The sequence below is a fragment of the Passer domesticus genome, chromosome 14 (genome assembly GCF_036417665.1).
Source record: "Passer domesticus isolate bPasDom1 chromosome 14, bPasDom1.hap1, whole genome shotgun sequence".
NCBI lineage: Eukaryota > Metazoa > Chordata > Aves > Passeriformes > Passeridae > Passer > Passer domesticus.
In genome coordinates this window covers 18,620,613-18,632,952 of record NC_087487.1, presented here as the reverse complement: position 1 = coordinate 18,632,952, position 12,340 = coordinate 18,620,613, and the positions used below count along the sequence as shown (strand labels likewise).

The following is a 12,340-nucleotide window of genomic DNA, read 5'->3' as shown; positions in this document are numbered from 1 at the left end:
TATAAATGTCCTCGCTGTGGTCAGTGGAACGTGCTCGTCCATAGCAGCTCTCTCTCCACCTGGGAGAACTGGAATGTAAAGGTTCTGCTGGTGCGCTGTGGGTCTCACAGGGGCAGGACGTGGAATATTAAAGCACCCAAAGCCCTGTTTGGGTAGCAGAGCCAGCCTGGACACGCGTGTGCAGTTGACTGTGACACAGACACTAATCATATGATAAGATTCACGAGATAAAAGGAGTTCCATGCTTTTGACTTCCGTGAACAGAGTGACGCTACAATCCTGCCTCTGCTGCTGAGACCTGTAAAGAACTTTGCTAAAGTTTGGGTTGCTTTATAAGATTAATTTCTCATTGTCTGAATCCAGCAGAAGTCAGCTGAAAACTCTTTTAAGGCCTGTGGGAGTCACACAGTGAGATGGACTTACTGATTTCTTCTGATTTCTGACACAGCTGAGAAATTCTTTCTGTTGCTGCTGTACATTTCTCTACCACACAGCGCTCCATCTGTCAACAAACACGACACATGGAGCAGAAAAGACTCTGCAGTTACTCATAATTTTGCTTAAGTGATAAATGAAACCTCTCACAGACACACGTGAGCCAAGAAGTGAAGCAGCACCGAGGAACTCAGCACTGAGGTGGAGTAGTGCCTTGGAACTGGTAAAAGACTGAAAAACAGTTTATTTGGCAGTTCCATTTTTTCTGAGATTCCCTAATTGTCCTTTTCATAGACAAGACATGTGAATACACCACCTGAATGAATAACATCTTTCCAGCAGTGGACAGGTTTTATACTCCAGTGAGTTGATTCAGACACCAGAAGAAGTGCAGAGTTAATTCCATAACAAAATTTCTGCTGTGAATATTTTGGATAAAGAACCAGCCTGAATTCTGTATTATTCAAATTTTTGTGGTTTGCAAAAGTACAATCATATTTTCATCAAAGTAATCATTAATGTTTTTACAGAAACTGAAATGATGAACAAAGTTGCCCATATATAATGCAAAATATGCTGAAGAGTTCCTATCATCTTATCCATTTCTAAAGTAAAAATAAAAACATTATTTTTTTTTTTTCACAGCTTTGCCATTAAAGACATATTCCCTCCATCTAATTCCAGCTATTAAGGGACAGCTCCCTCCTCTGGAGTGTTTTATCCTTGCACTCAGAACCCTGGACTGTGAAAGTACTGATTTCATCAATCTCTTTTCAAATCCCTTTGACCAAAGCACAAAACCCAAAACTATCTTGGATTCACTGTATCTAGAAATAAATTCATGGGAATATGGATTGATGCCACTGCAGAAATAAATCCTGCACTGCTGTCTGTAAAACAAAGAGGTTTAACTTAAGGGTATTAGTTACTGAAAATTAAATACATTTCCCCAGCCAAAACAGCACACACGTTTGGGAAATTGGAATATTCTCCGTGGAAGGACCTGTGTTTTGCTGTACAAACAGGTGGTTCTGGAGGTGAATCACAGAGGAAAGGATGAAGAAAAAAAGAGAAGGCACTGTCATTTCAGAGAGAGGCTTCTGAGCAGGGAGGCTTTCTGATTTATTGATTTTACCACTGCTTGGAAAAATAGAAATAATTTGTCTCTGAAAATAGAAGTGGAACAAAGAAGCTTGTCTTCATTACCACTTTTTTCCCCTTATAGAAACAAAATTTTGCCTAATTTCTTGCATGAAAAGAAAACCACAATTACTATATAGATCAATTGCCTCTAAATTAAGCCAACTTTTCAAACTCGATTGCCACACAGAGCTGCATATTTTACTGCCAAAACATGTGCACACAAACTTCTATTTGCAAGATTTAATACTTCTTCATCTATTTAGTGGTTAGCAAAGCAAGTTAGGGAAATAATTAGTCCCATAAAGCAATGGAATTTAAGAAGTCTGGATAAAAAATTTGAATAAAATTGGCCAAGAGGATCAAAAATTATTTGGAGGGAGCTGACAGAGAGCCAGACAGAGATCACAACCTGCCTTGCACCTTATTTTCCTCAAGAAACACAGATTTAAAAGAGCCCTGTGGATCACAGCACAACTTGAGTGCTTTGTGATATACTAAAAGCTTAGAAATTAACGTTTAAGGTGCCTGCATAATATCAAATTTAGATTAGATCAGCAAGGCGTAGATGTAAATAAGTACAAATTACAAATAACTGAAATTTGCTTAATCCTTAGGATGTGACTTCCCATTAATACAAGGGGAGGAGTTGTGCTGAGGGTTTATGGCATGAGCAGCTTTGCCAACACAATATTTGAAGGTTTTTTTGCCGAGCAAATTCTGCTCCCTTAGGAATAAACCCCTTCAAGCGTGGAAGAAGGCAATTATCCATTTGACAGATTTGCTTTGCTGTATATTACGTGTAACAAAGCAGGAAATGAGACTGAAATATAAAATAAGGTGCTAATTTGCTGCAGTTTTTCTAATGAAATTACAGGAATCAAACAGAAACAAGCAGTAATATTTCCTTTTCACCTAGACTGGAAACCAGAAGTGTTTTCTAGAATGGAGGCAACCTGTGGGGGGTGTTTTGTTTGTTTTTTCCTGACTTATTATTTTAGCAGCATGTGGCTGGTTATTCATTTCCTGAGGAAAAACCAATAATCAATGCCTGCCAGCATTTGCTTTTTATTTAATTAGGAACATAGGACTGGAAAGAACCACCTAGGTCATCAAGTCCAGTTTCTAATTAAACACTCTTCAAAAATATTGATTAATCAAAGTCGCATAAATATGGAGGGTTTTATAACCCTGTGTCCTCTGCAGAGATTGTAAGTGATCTTCTGCTTTTCTTTTTGGTTGTTGTTTGTAAGGATTTTTCAGTACAAAGAGCCACTGTTATTTTCAATGCAAAGAGCTCATCATGTAGATATTTGATTTTCAGTAATTTTCTATGACAATTACAATATTTTGTGCTGGAAATTAGCAGCACTAGATCTATGATTATTATTAAATCTCTGTGTTAATTTTCATACTTCAGCTGCCTCAATCGATTGAAGAAATTGGCCATATCTAAAAAGATAAGATTAATTGATTCAGTGCTAAAAAATCCATTAGTGTGTCCTCCCTATATTTAATATATTCTTGATTATAAAAGATGTTGCAGCAATTGTGAATTCACATTTTAAACATTAACTGTTAAAAGAATTTTAACCAGAAAGTAACTGCAATTGATTTTGTTGTACTAGAAGGAACACATTAAATTATCAGGAACATTGTATGTCAAATTTGAATTTATATTTGAATTTATAGAGAAATAAGGGAAAACCAATTCCTTTAATGGATTCATATTTTACATTAATTTATATAGTTTGTTTAAACAAAGAGACCATAATTTAAGTCAGATACACTTCTGTGGATTGAGCTGTAAAAACATGAGAACAATTCACAGCTCCAACTGCTTTGGAGACAGGAGCCTGGAGCCTCTCCTGTTGTCCCTGCAGCCCAAATCCTTACATGGCATTTTATGGGCACAGCTGCCAAACCTCTGAGGCCTCAGCATATTCATTGCAGCCTGGACAACTGCAAACTGTTCAGTTGTCAATTCCCAGCAGGCTTTGTCTGGAGAACATCTCAGGATGGCTGGCTGGGCTGAGCCAGGGTGGGAATCCCTGGCCTGGGAGCAGGGCAGTGTTGTTTTGCATTACTGCATTTTTATTTTTATTTTCCCTAAGAAAGAACTGTTATTCCTACTCCCATATCTTTGCCCCTTAATTTCCAAATTATAATAATTCGAAGGGAGGGGGTTTGCATTTTCCATTTCAAGAGAGGCTCCTGCCTTCCTTAGCAGACAGCTGTGTGTTCAAACCAAGACACCAGGGCAGGGAACGGAGCTGGGAAGGGGCTGGAGCCCCACGAGAGGCTGGGGGAGCTGGGAAGGGCTCAGCCTGGAGCAAAGGAGCTCAGGGTGACCCTGTGGTTCTGCACAGCTCCTGACAGCAGGGGGGTCGGGCTGGGAACGGGGACAGGAGGAGGACATCGTCCCGAGCTGCACCAGGCTGCACAGGAGGAGGAATTTCCCCATGGAAAGGGCTCAGGCCTTGGAAAGGGCTGCCCAGGGAGGTCTGGAGTGCCCATCCCTGGAGTGTCCCAGGAATTCCTGGAGGTGGCACTCAGGGCTCTGGGCTGGGGACAAGGCGGGGATCGGTCACAGGTTGGACTCGATGGTGCCATGATCTAGTTGAGGTGCTAGAACGTGGGTTGGACTCTATGATCTTAAAGGTCTCTTCCAACCTAGAAATTCTGTGATTCTGTGATTCTGTGGAGGGTTTTTCCAACCTCAGGGATTCTGTTATTCTGTGAAGTGACAGGAGCTCAGCAATTTTCAATCCCATTCCTGGAGGTGACTCATCGTGGGGCTTTGCAACACTGGATATTTCAAATTAAACACTAATCCCCTGCACGTTTTCCCTGACAAGGTGACTCTACAGGCGGCTGGAGGTGCTGGTGGGTGGGACATCTCAGGAAGGGCAGAGTCCAGAGGAGGCACCAGGATGATGGAGGGGATGGAGCACATCTCTGTGGGGAAAGGCTGGGAGAGCTGGGGTTGTTCAGCCTGGAGGAGCTTTGGGTGCCCTGTGCCCTTCCAGCTCAGGAGGGGACCTTAGGAAGGATGGAGAGGGACAATTTACAAGGATCTGGAGAGACAGGACAGGGCAATGGCTTCAAACTGACGGAGTAGGTTTAGATGGGATATTGGGATTAAATTCTGGGATATTGGGTTGAAATTCTGGGATATTGGGATGAAATTCTGGGATATTGGGATGAAATTCTGGGATATTGGGATGAAATTCTGGGATATTGGGATGAAATTCCTCCTTGTGATGCTGGAGCAGCCAGGTTGCCCAGAACAGCTCTTCCATCCCTGAGTGTCCAAAGCCAGGTTGGACAGGCTTGCAGAAAGCCGGGATAGTGGAAGGTGCCTGCCGAGAGCAAGGGGGGTGTGAAAAATGTGGTTTTTATGATTGGCTTTTCGCAAGTACTAAAATGAATATTGTATTATGCTAGAAAGTTATGCTATATTAATTTTCTCAAGTAGTGTACTAAATATAGTTTTAGGTTATAACATAATGTTAAAATAGAAACTATGCTATGCAAGATATTTGTTTCAGAAAGGACTCGCACCAGATAGGAGCCACAGGACACCTAAATCTTTCAGAGAAAGGGAATTTATTGCTCCCTTATCAGCAGAAAACTAACTTCTTCCCACCTCGCTCAGACAGGAAGACGGCATGAGGATTGAGAGGAAGAAGTTGACATTGACCAGACGGAATCCTGTGTTTGAATGGAATTTATGCATCATGTATGAGATGTATGAATATGCAACAGGCAATTGTTTTTAAGGGTTAATCCTCTGTTAACGGGGGTCCTTTTTCGGGCTTGTGTTGCCCAGAAAAAGGTACCCGGACGTCCTTATCTCTTTGTTTTTATTGTCTCATATTATCCTAACCTCAAATGTTCAAATTTTATTATTCTAATTATATTACTATTTTTATAACCATTTTATTACTATTAACCTTTTAAAATTTCAAAAACAAGTGGCTGGGCGTTTTTCACAGGGGTTACAGTGAGAATGAGACGATCTGTACCGTCCTTTCCCACCCCGAGCGTTCCCGGGATCGGGACCGGGATCGGGATCGGGATCGGGATCGGGATCGGGATCGGGACCGGGATCGGGACCGGGCTCGGGACCGGGATCGGGCTCGGGATCGGGATCGGGACCGGGATCGGGATCGCCTCAGCCGCCTCGCCCCGCCCTCCGCCTTTTGGCGCCAAAACCCCCGAGCCGCCGCCGGCGGGAGCTCGCGAGACTGGCGGCTCTCGCGGGACCCGGCGCGCGTGAGGGCGGCCGCGGCCCCTCAGCGCGGCCCCGCTGCGGAGAGCGCTCCTGACACGGAGAAACAGAGAGAGAAACAGAGAAATAGAGAGAGAAACAGAGCAACAGAGAGAGAAACAGAGCCACAGAGCCGTTCCTGGCGCCGCCTCAGCCCGGCGCCTCGAGAGAGAGCGCTCCCGAAGCACAGAACCGGAGCCGTTCCCGCCGCCTCAGCCCGGCCCGCTCCGCCCGGGCTCGGCTCGGCTCGGCCGGGGGAGCCGGAGAAGGGGATTCCTCCTGCAGACCGCGTTCCCAGGGTGAGCTGTGCATGTGGGAATGGCCACTCCACCCCCAAGGCTTCGCTCGGGGATGCGAGTGCCCCGCGGCTCCACGGATCAGCGCTGTGGGCAGGAATCGGCTAATTTTGGTTAATTCCTGCCACTCCCAAGTAACTTCGGCGAGTTGGAACATCACAAATCCTTGTTTTATTCGGCTCAGCGAGGCTTCGTTGTGTTATCCTGTGTGTGGTATCTGCTGTTTAATTTGTGTGATGATCTTATAGGCAAATCTTTTCTTGAAAAAGCTGTAAATATTGTATATAATTGACGTTTATCCGCTTCTGTGGCAGCCTCGCTGCTTCTCTTTAAATGCTTTTGTTGTTTTCTGCAGGAGGGGAAAAGAGGCTTCTTTGTGGCAATGCTAGATCCTTTAGAGAACAACTTGTTCGATCTTCCTGATTATGAGAACACAGAAGATGAAACATTCCCACCTCTGCCACCTCCTGCCTCTCCAGGAAGGGACGATCCGGAATGGGCTCAGGCTAATGGAGGTGAGCACCCGGCACCCCTAAAAATCCCCTTTTAGTGCTGTGCCGTCGAAATCAGTGGTGGTGGACTTCAGTGCATAAAAACAGGCAGAAAACAAACTGTAAATTTAAGTTGTTAATCACACGATGCTTTCCTGCTTGTGGGAGAAGTTTTTTTTTGTAGATTCCATGAAAATAATGTGCACAAAGGAATCCTTATAAAACTGAAGCTCTTCTGACAAAATGTTGCTACAAATAATTATGCAGCAATGATCTCTAGGTACTCTTTATGACTTTTGGAAGTTACTCTTTATGACTTGGCTTTTAGAAGAGATAAGTGTTGGAAACCCTCTCAATGCACTTATCAGAAATACAAATAAAAACTTAAAATGTACAGCAGTTGCTTTGAATACTTAATGATGCTGTTTTCTTCCCCAGATCCAGATGGAAACCAGCAGTCCCAAACCAAGGATTCTGCTGTGACCACACAGAAGGCAGTAAAAAGACCAAGGCCTAGATTAGATGCCCAGAGGTAACTTTATACAGAATATTTCTTTGTGTGCTGACTTTGGTGTAGGGCTGTGGGAGAAGATGATTAAGGTACCTCTAAAACTGGTGTGAGTTCTTTATAATCAACAGAAAGAATCCAAGCTTTAGGCTGTGTCAAGCAGTGTGAGAGTTTTTTCTTTGGTTTTTTTAACTTTAATTGAAAGAAGGAAGTGAGTTTCAAGTAACTCTCCCCTTTCCTGTTCCCAGGTTAATTTCAGAAAGAGGGCTCCCAGCTCTGAGACACATGTTTGACAACGTCAAGTTCAAGGGCAGAGGGCACGAGGTGAGAGCTGGTGAGCTTTGGTTTTGTGTCCTGGGAGGTGAATGTAGTTTTGCTGGAGTGCTGCCCATCTGATGTGGGGAGCATGGCCAGAACTCTAGTTAGTAAGCCTTCCCAGCAGTGCCTGACAGGCCCTGATGGCCTCTGGAGCTGCAAACTTTAAAACAAACATGAAATGCTTTAATAAAATCCATATTTTGGTCATAACATTCTTTTTCCTCAACTCTAAAAGCAGAATATCCCATCTGTGACTCTTGTATCATCCACACAAGCAGGGTTTTGAATTCCAAGGTTTTTTTTTTTTTTAAGTGTGACATAGCTTTTAGAGAAACTCCTGCTTTCTCTTTGCTCAAATGCTTTCTGATTGTTTTGGGTGCACTTCAACATGCAGAGCCTCTTTTCCTTTATATATTGCAGAGTTGGTTGGAGACAGGGGAGGGTCAGTCTCTTCTCCCAGGTAACAACCAAGAGGAAACAGCCTCAGGTTGTGCCAGGGGAGGTTTGGGTTGGTGATTTGGGGAAATTTCTTCACCAGGAGTGTTGTCCAGCCCTGGGCAGCCTGTGCTGTGGAGCCATTGTTCCCAGAGGGATTTGAGACATTCAGATGTGACACTTGGGGACATGTTTTAGGGGTGGCCTTGGCAGTGCTGGGGGAGTGGCTGAACTCGGTGCTCTTCAAGGACTTTTCCAACCCAAACAAGTCCATTATTCCCCTGGCACAGTGGCAAGGACACCCATGCACCTCTGGTTTGTGTTCTCATTGCCCCTGGAGCACAAAGGAGCTGGGCAGCAGTGCTGAAAGGTGCAAAAACCTTTCCTAGATCAGCTTAATTTGATGTATCTTCATTCTCAACATCAGGATCAATGCCAGCTGTGCCCCTGTGGATTTATTTCAGCCTGAGTTCAGGCCTGGTTGTTTAGGACAACGCTTCAGGGCCTGCAGATGTTCCCCTGAGCTTGTGTCAGTGCTGTTCTCACAGCTGAGCTTCCACTGACACTGGATGGTGGGAGGGGGAAGGAAGGTTACCCTCACATTGGTGCTGCTGACATTTTGCAGGGACTGGCAGGCTGCAGATGCTGCCTGTGTTCAGGAATTGCTGTCCCATTTCCCTGTCAGCTTTAGCAGCTGGGTGTTGTCTTTCCTGCTGCAGGCAGAGGACCTGAAGACACTGATACACCACATGGAGCACTGGGCTCACAGGCTCTTCCCACAGCTGCAGTTTGAGGATTTTGTTGATGTAGTGGAGTCTTTGGGAAACAAAAAGGAAGTTCAGGTATGTATTTCTGTCAGCTCCTCTTCATGGTGTTTGGAATAGTGCAAGAAGTAGGTTTAGGGGATCAATTATGCAGCAAAAGACTTAGGTTGTGCATACTGCTGAGAAGCATAATGTTATTTAAATAAATTTACCTCAATTTTGAGCTTTGTCTGCTATTTATGTTTATATTTAGATACAACATTTCTTTATATGAAATAATCCTCCAGAGAATTGGCTTCAGCATTTTCAGGACATATTTAACCACAGCAAGTTGCTTAACCAGCTGGAACTGGCTGGGGGTTTGGGTTTGGTTTGGTTGATTTTTAATGTTTGAACCTGCAAAAGAAGACTGATAAAGAATTCAGCTTCACCTGGCTGGGTGGTAGATGGAGGACTGGAAGATGATCACAGCACTGAAGGTCTGTGTGTCAAATGGCCATGAAGTGGGAGTATTTTTTCAGAGTAATAAAGTGTAAAATTGCTGTGGTTTTCCCCTGCTCCCAAAGTTGAACATAAAACCTTGCTGCAGATGAAACATCAGTCTTTCACTGTCCCACCTGCAGACCTGCCTCAAGAGGATTAGACTGGATCTTCCTATTTTACATGAAGACTTCAAAAGTAATGAAGGTAGGCTCTGTCTGCTATTTGTTCAGTTCTTCAGTGCTTAAGATTATTTATTTCCCTTCCTACTGACCAGAAGTGAATGATAGGCTTTTCTAGTGTAGAAGAAATTGAGAGATCTCTGCTTTCAAACCAGGCTTCTGTGAGTCTTATGATGACACAACTGAACTGATACTTGCAGATACTGTGTAAAAATAAATAAAATTGCAAGGTCTGCTGAAAGGAAATGGAAAAATCGATATTAACCAGCATAGTTAGAAATATTCTTCAAAACAAACTCCTAAAACTGCAATTATTGAGCACACAGGTTTGTGTTGCACTCTCACATGAGTGCAGTCTGGAGAGCTCCTGGATCCTCTTACAGCAGGAATCACAAAGTCATGCTGGTTATTCTGTGGGGGGTTGCAGTGCAGTCAGGGGCTGGTGTCCCTCACAGGCAGGGTGCCTGCTCATGCTGGGGACACTTGTGTCTGTCAGAGCTGCACACAGCTCTGGGAGAATTCCCTCTGCCAGCATCAAAACCCAGCACTTACTGAGGATGTAAGTCAAGAGTCTCTTCCAGTCAGACAGAAATTAGACATAAGCAGTTTCTCAATTAAAGAGGAAGTAGAGTTCACGTGGTAGTTTGTAAGAAACTTTAGCAGCAGAAAGGAGGGAATTCCATTGTCATTCCTAAGGACCTGTGCAGGGTTTTGCATGTCTGCTGTCAGTCTCTTGAGTGCATTACCTGCCCATTGTCCCATTTGTCTCCACGGAACCTCAGCCTCCAGCCCAGGCAGTGCTTGGGAATGGTGTTGTGGACGAGTTGATGAGTAGAAAGAGCTGGCCTGGGCTTTGGGGTGCCCTGGGGCAGCTGTGCCACGTGGCTGCCTTCACTGCTGCTGCAGTGCCAGAGCTGCACTGCGGCCAGAGGAGCCCCGGACAGCAACACGAGTGGTTCCTGCCGACAGCGTCCGCAGAGCCAGGGGATCGTTCTGTGCGATGGTTCCACACACTGCCCCGCCTGCTGGGAGCTGGGCTGCTCCTCAGCGCTGGGCCTGAGGGCCCTGCTGCAGCCCTCGGGGAGCAGGCATCTCACAGGTGTGAAATAAAACCTCAGGCTGGGGTGTTGTCTTAACAACCCAGCCTTTTTGTCAGCTCGTGTTCCTATTCCTAGGCTTGAAGCGGTGCAGAGGCCTTGGGTGCTCTGCTGCTCTCTGGGTGGGTGAAGTTGTCTAGCTGAACTGCCTCCACTTTGCATGTTTCAGTGCTGGCAGATGAGTGAATGTCTCTGTAATAGAGCACACTGAATTCAGAACTGAGTACTCAATGTATGTGTTCAAACTTCTGGTTCACAGAATCCTGGATTTGTTTGGGTGGGAAGGGACCTTAAAACCCATCCTGTTCCACCCCCTTTGACAGTAATTAAGGGACACCTTCAATTACTGCCCCACAGCCTGCCTTGAAAGGTTGGAATTCCTGTAGGACTCCTGCCACTTTCTAAAGGACAGTGTTTTATTATCAGTGTTGGGAGGAAAATGACCTGGCCCTAAGGATTGCCTGGATTTCCTGTCCCTTTTGAGCCTTCAAGCACAGCTGCTGTTGCTAACTCAGTACACAGAGCTGTGCTTCTGCACTCAGGCATTGATTGTTGTGTGTGTGAGCTCTGAGCGCTTGTTGTGTGCGCCCTTTGAATACTGGGGATGTGGGCCTAGGCAGAAAATTTCCCATTAAAATTAAATTATGGGGTGAGTTTCAGCTGTCAATACAAAATGTAGAACACAGAAATGCTTTCAGAATATTCTCTTGACTGATGTGTTGTGGATCTCTGTGGGTTTAAAGTGTTGATTCTGCCCCCCTCCTTTTTAACCAGGAGAAGGGCAGAGCAATGGGCTGGATGCAGAAGATGCAGAAGCTGCACATTCCCAGTGTGGCAGTGCAGGAGAGCAGAGTGCCCTGGCTGGGCCGAGCCTGACGCAGGAGCAGCAGGAGCGGATGGCGAAGAACCGGCAGCTGGCCCTGGAGCGGCGGCAGGCGCGGCTGCAGGGCCTCAGCCAGTCCCAGCACCAGGGTAAGCACCTGATTTCTCTGGGAACGGGGGGCCAGGGGCCTGAGCTGCTGGCTCACGGCCCCGATGGTTTTCCTTGTAAGTGCTGCAGTGTGCAGCTCCCACGTTTTAAGTTTTCCTGTAGCTGAACTCCCCGGTGGTTGTACCGAGCTGTGACAGCTTTGTCTGGTGAAATGCAACTCAGCCTCTTATCTCTGAGCTGCCTTTGCCACAGCCTGGGATTCTGGTGATGGAAGCAGCAGTTAAACACAGCAATGCTGTCTGCTCATGCTTTTGCTTTTTTTTTCTCAACAGAGCTCCCCAACAGTTACTCAGCAGAGGAGTTTGACAGCCCAGCTGCTCAGGATCCCCCTGAGCTTACTGAAGACACTCAGGTTCCTGCAGCCAAGGATGCTCCCACAGAAGGTGGAGATGATGAATTGGGATGTGCCTGGGAAGAGCAGTAGCTCCCCAACACCATGAATGCCTTTCTTGACCAAAGGACCCCCCTGCTTTAAGTGCTGTCATTGTACTGAAATGTTGCTGGCTCTGGGCACTCCAGAGGCTTCAGGGAAGTCTCTCCCACGGCATCACTGAAGGACAGAACTCTTCCCTGGAAGCTGCAGGGGAGCAGCTCCGTACACCAGGAAACAGAACAAAGTTCTTCAGCTGCACTTGAGCCATCTTTTCCACCTCCCAAAATGTTTTCTAGGAAAGGTTTATGACTTTTTGGACCTACTTTGAATATAGTTTATAATTTATGTTAAACCAAATGAACTGGGATGTTGATGTATTAAGTTGCTATTAAAGGTGTGTTTGGGGTTTTTTAACAGGTCTTTAACAGGGGTACTGGATTTTTTTTTAACTGCTTATCCATTACTTATATATTTTTCATATTAAATGGAAGCTATTAAATTTCAGAAATCAAACCTGAAATTCTGGTATGAGGCCACTACAAGGCCAGGGCTCCCAC

At 45.2% G+C, this 12,340-nt stretch overlaps 1 protein-coding gene and 1 non-coding gene across 2 annotated transcripts; both read left to right on the top strand.

The window, feature by feature from the left end:
* Window positions 1-5,840: 5,840 nt before the first annotated feature.
* TIPIN (TIMELESS interacting protein) lies at window positions 5,841-12,197 on the top strand. The gene is made up of 8 exons (XM_064388965.1): window positions 5,841-6,147; window positions 6,500-6,659; window positions 7,074-7,167; window positions 7,392-7,467; window positions 8,616-8,738; window positions 9,284-9,347; window positions 11,194-11,391; window positions 11,683-12,197. The coding sequence occupies exons 2-8, from the start codon at window positions 6,527-6,529 to the stop codon at window positions 11,832-11,834; spliced, it is 840 nt and encodes a 279-aa protein (XP_064245035.1). The 5' UTR covers window positions 5,841-6,147; window positions 6,500-6,526; the 3' UTR covers window positions 11,835-12,197.
* Window positions 10,204-10,337, top strand: LOC135281140 (small Cajal body-specific RNA 14). The gene has a single exon (XR_010347893.1). It is a non-coding gene; the product is annotated as a small Cajal body-specific RNA 14 (non-coding RNA).
* Window positions 12,198-12,340: the final 143 nt, after the last annotated feature.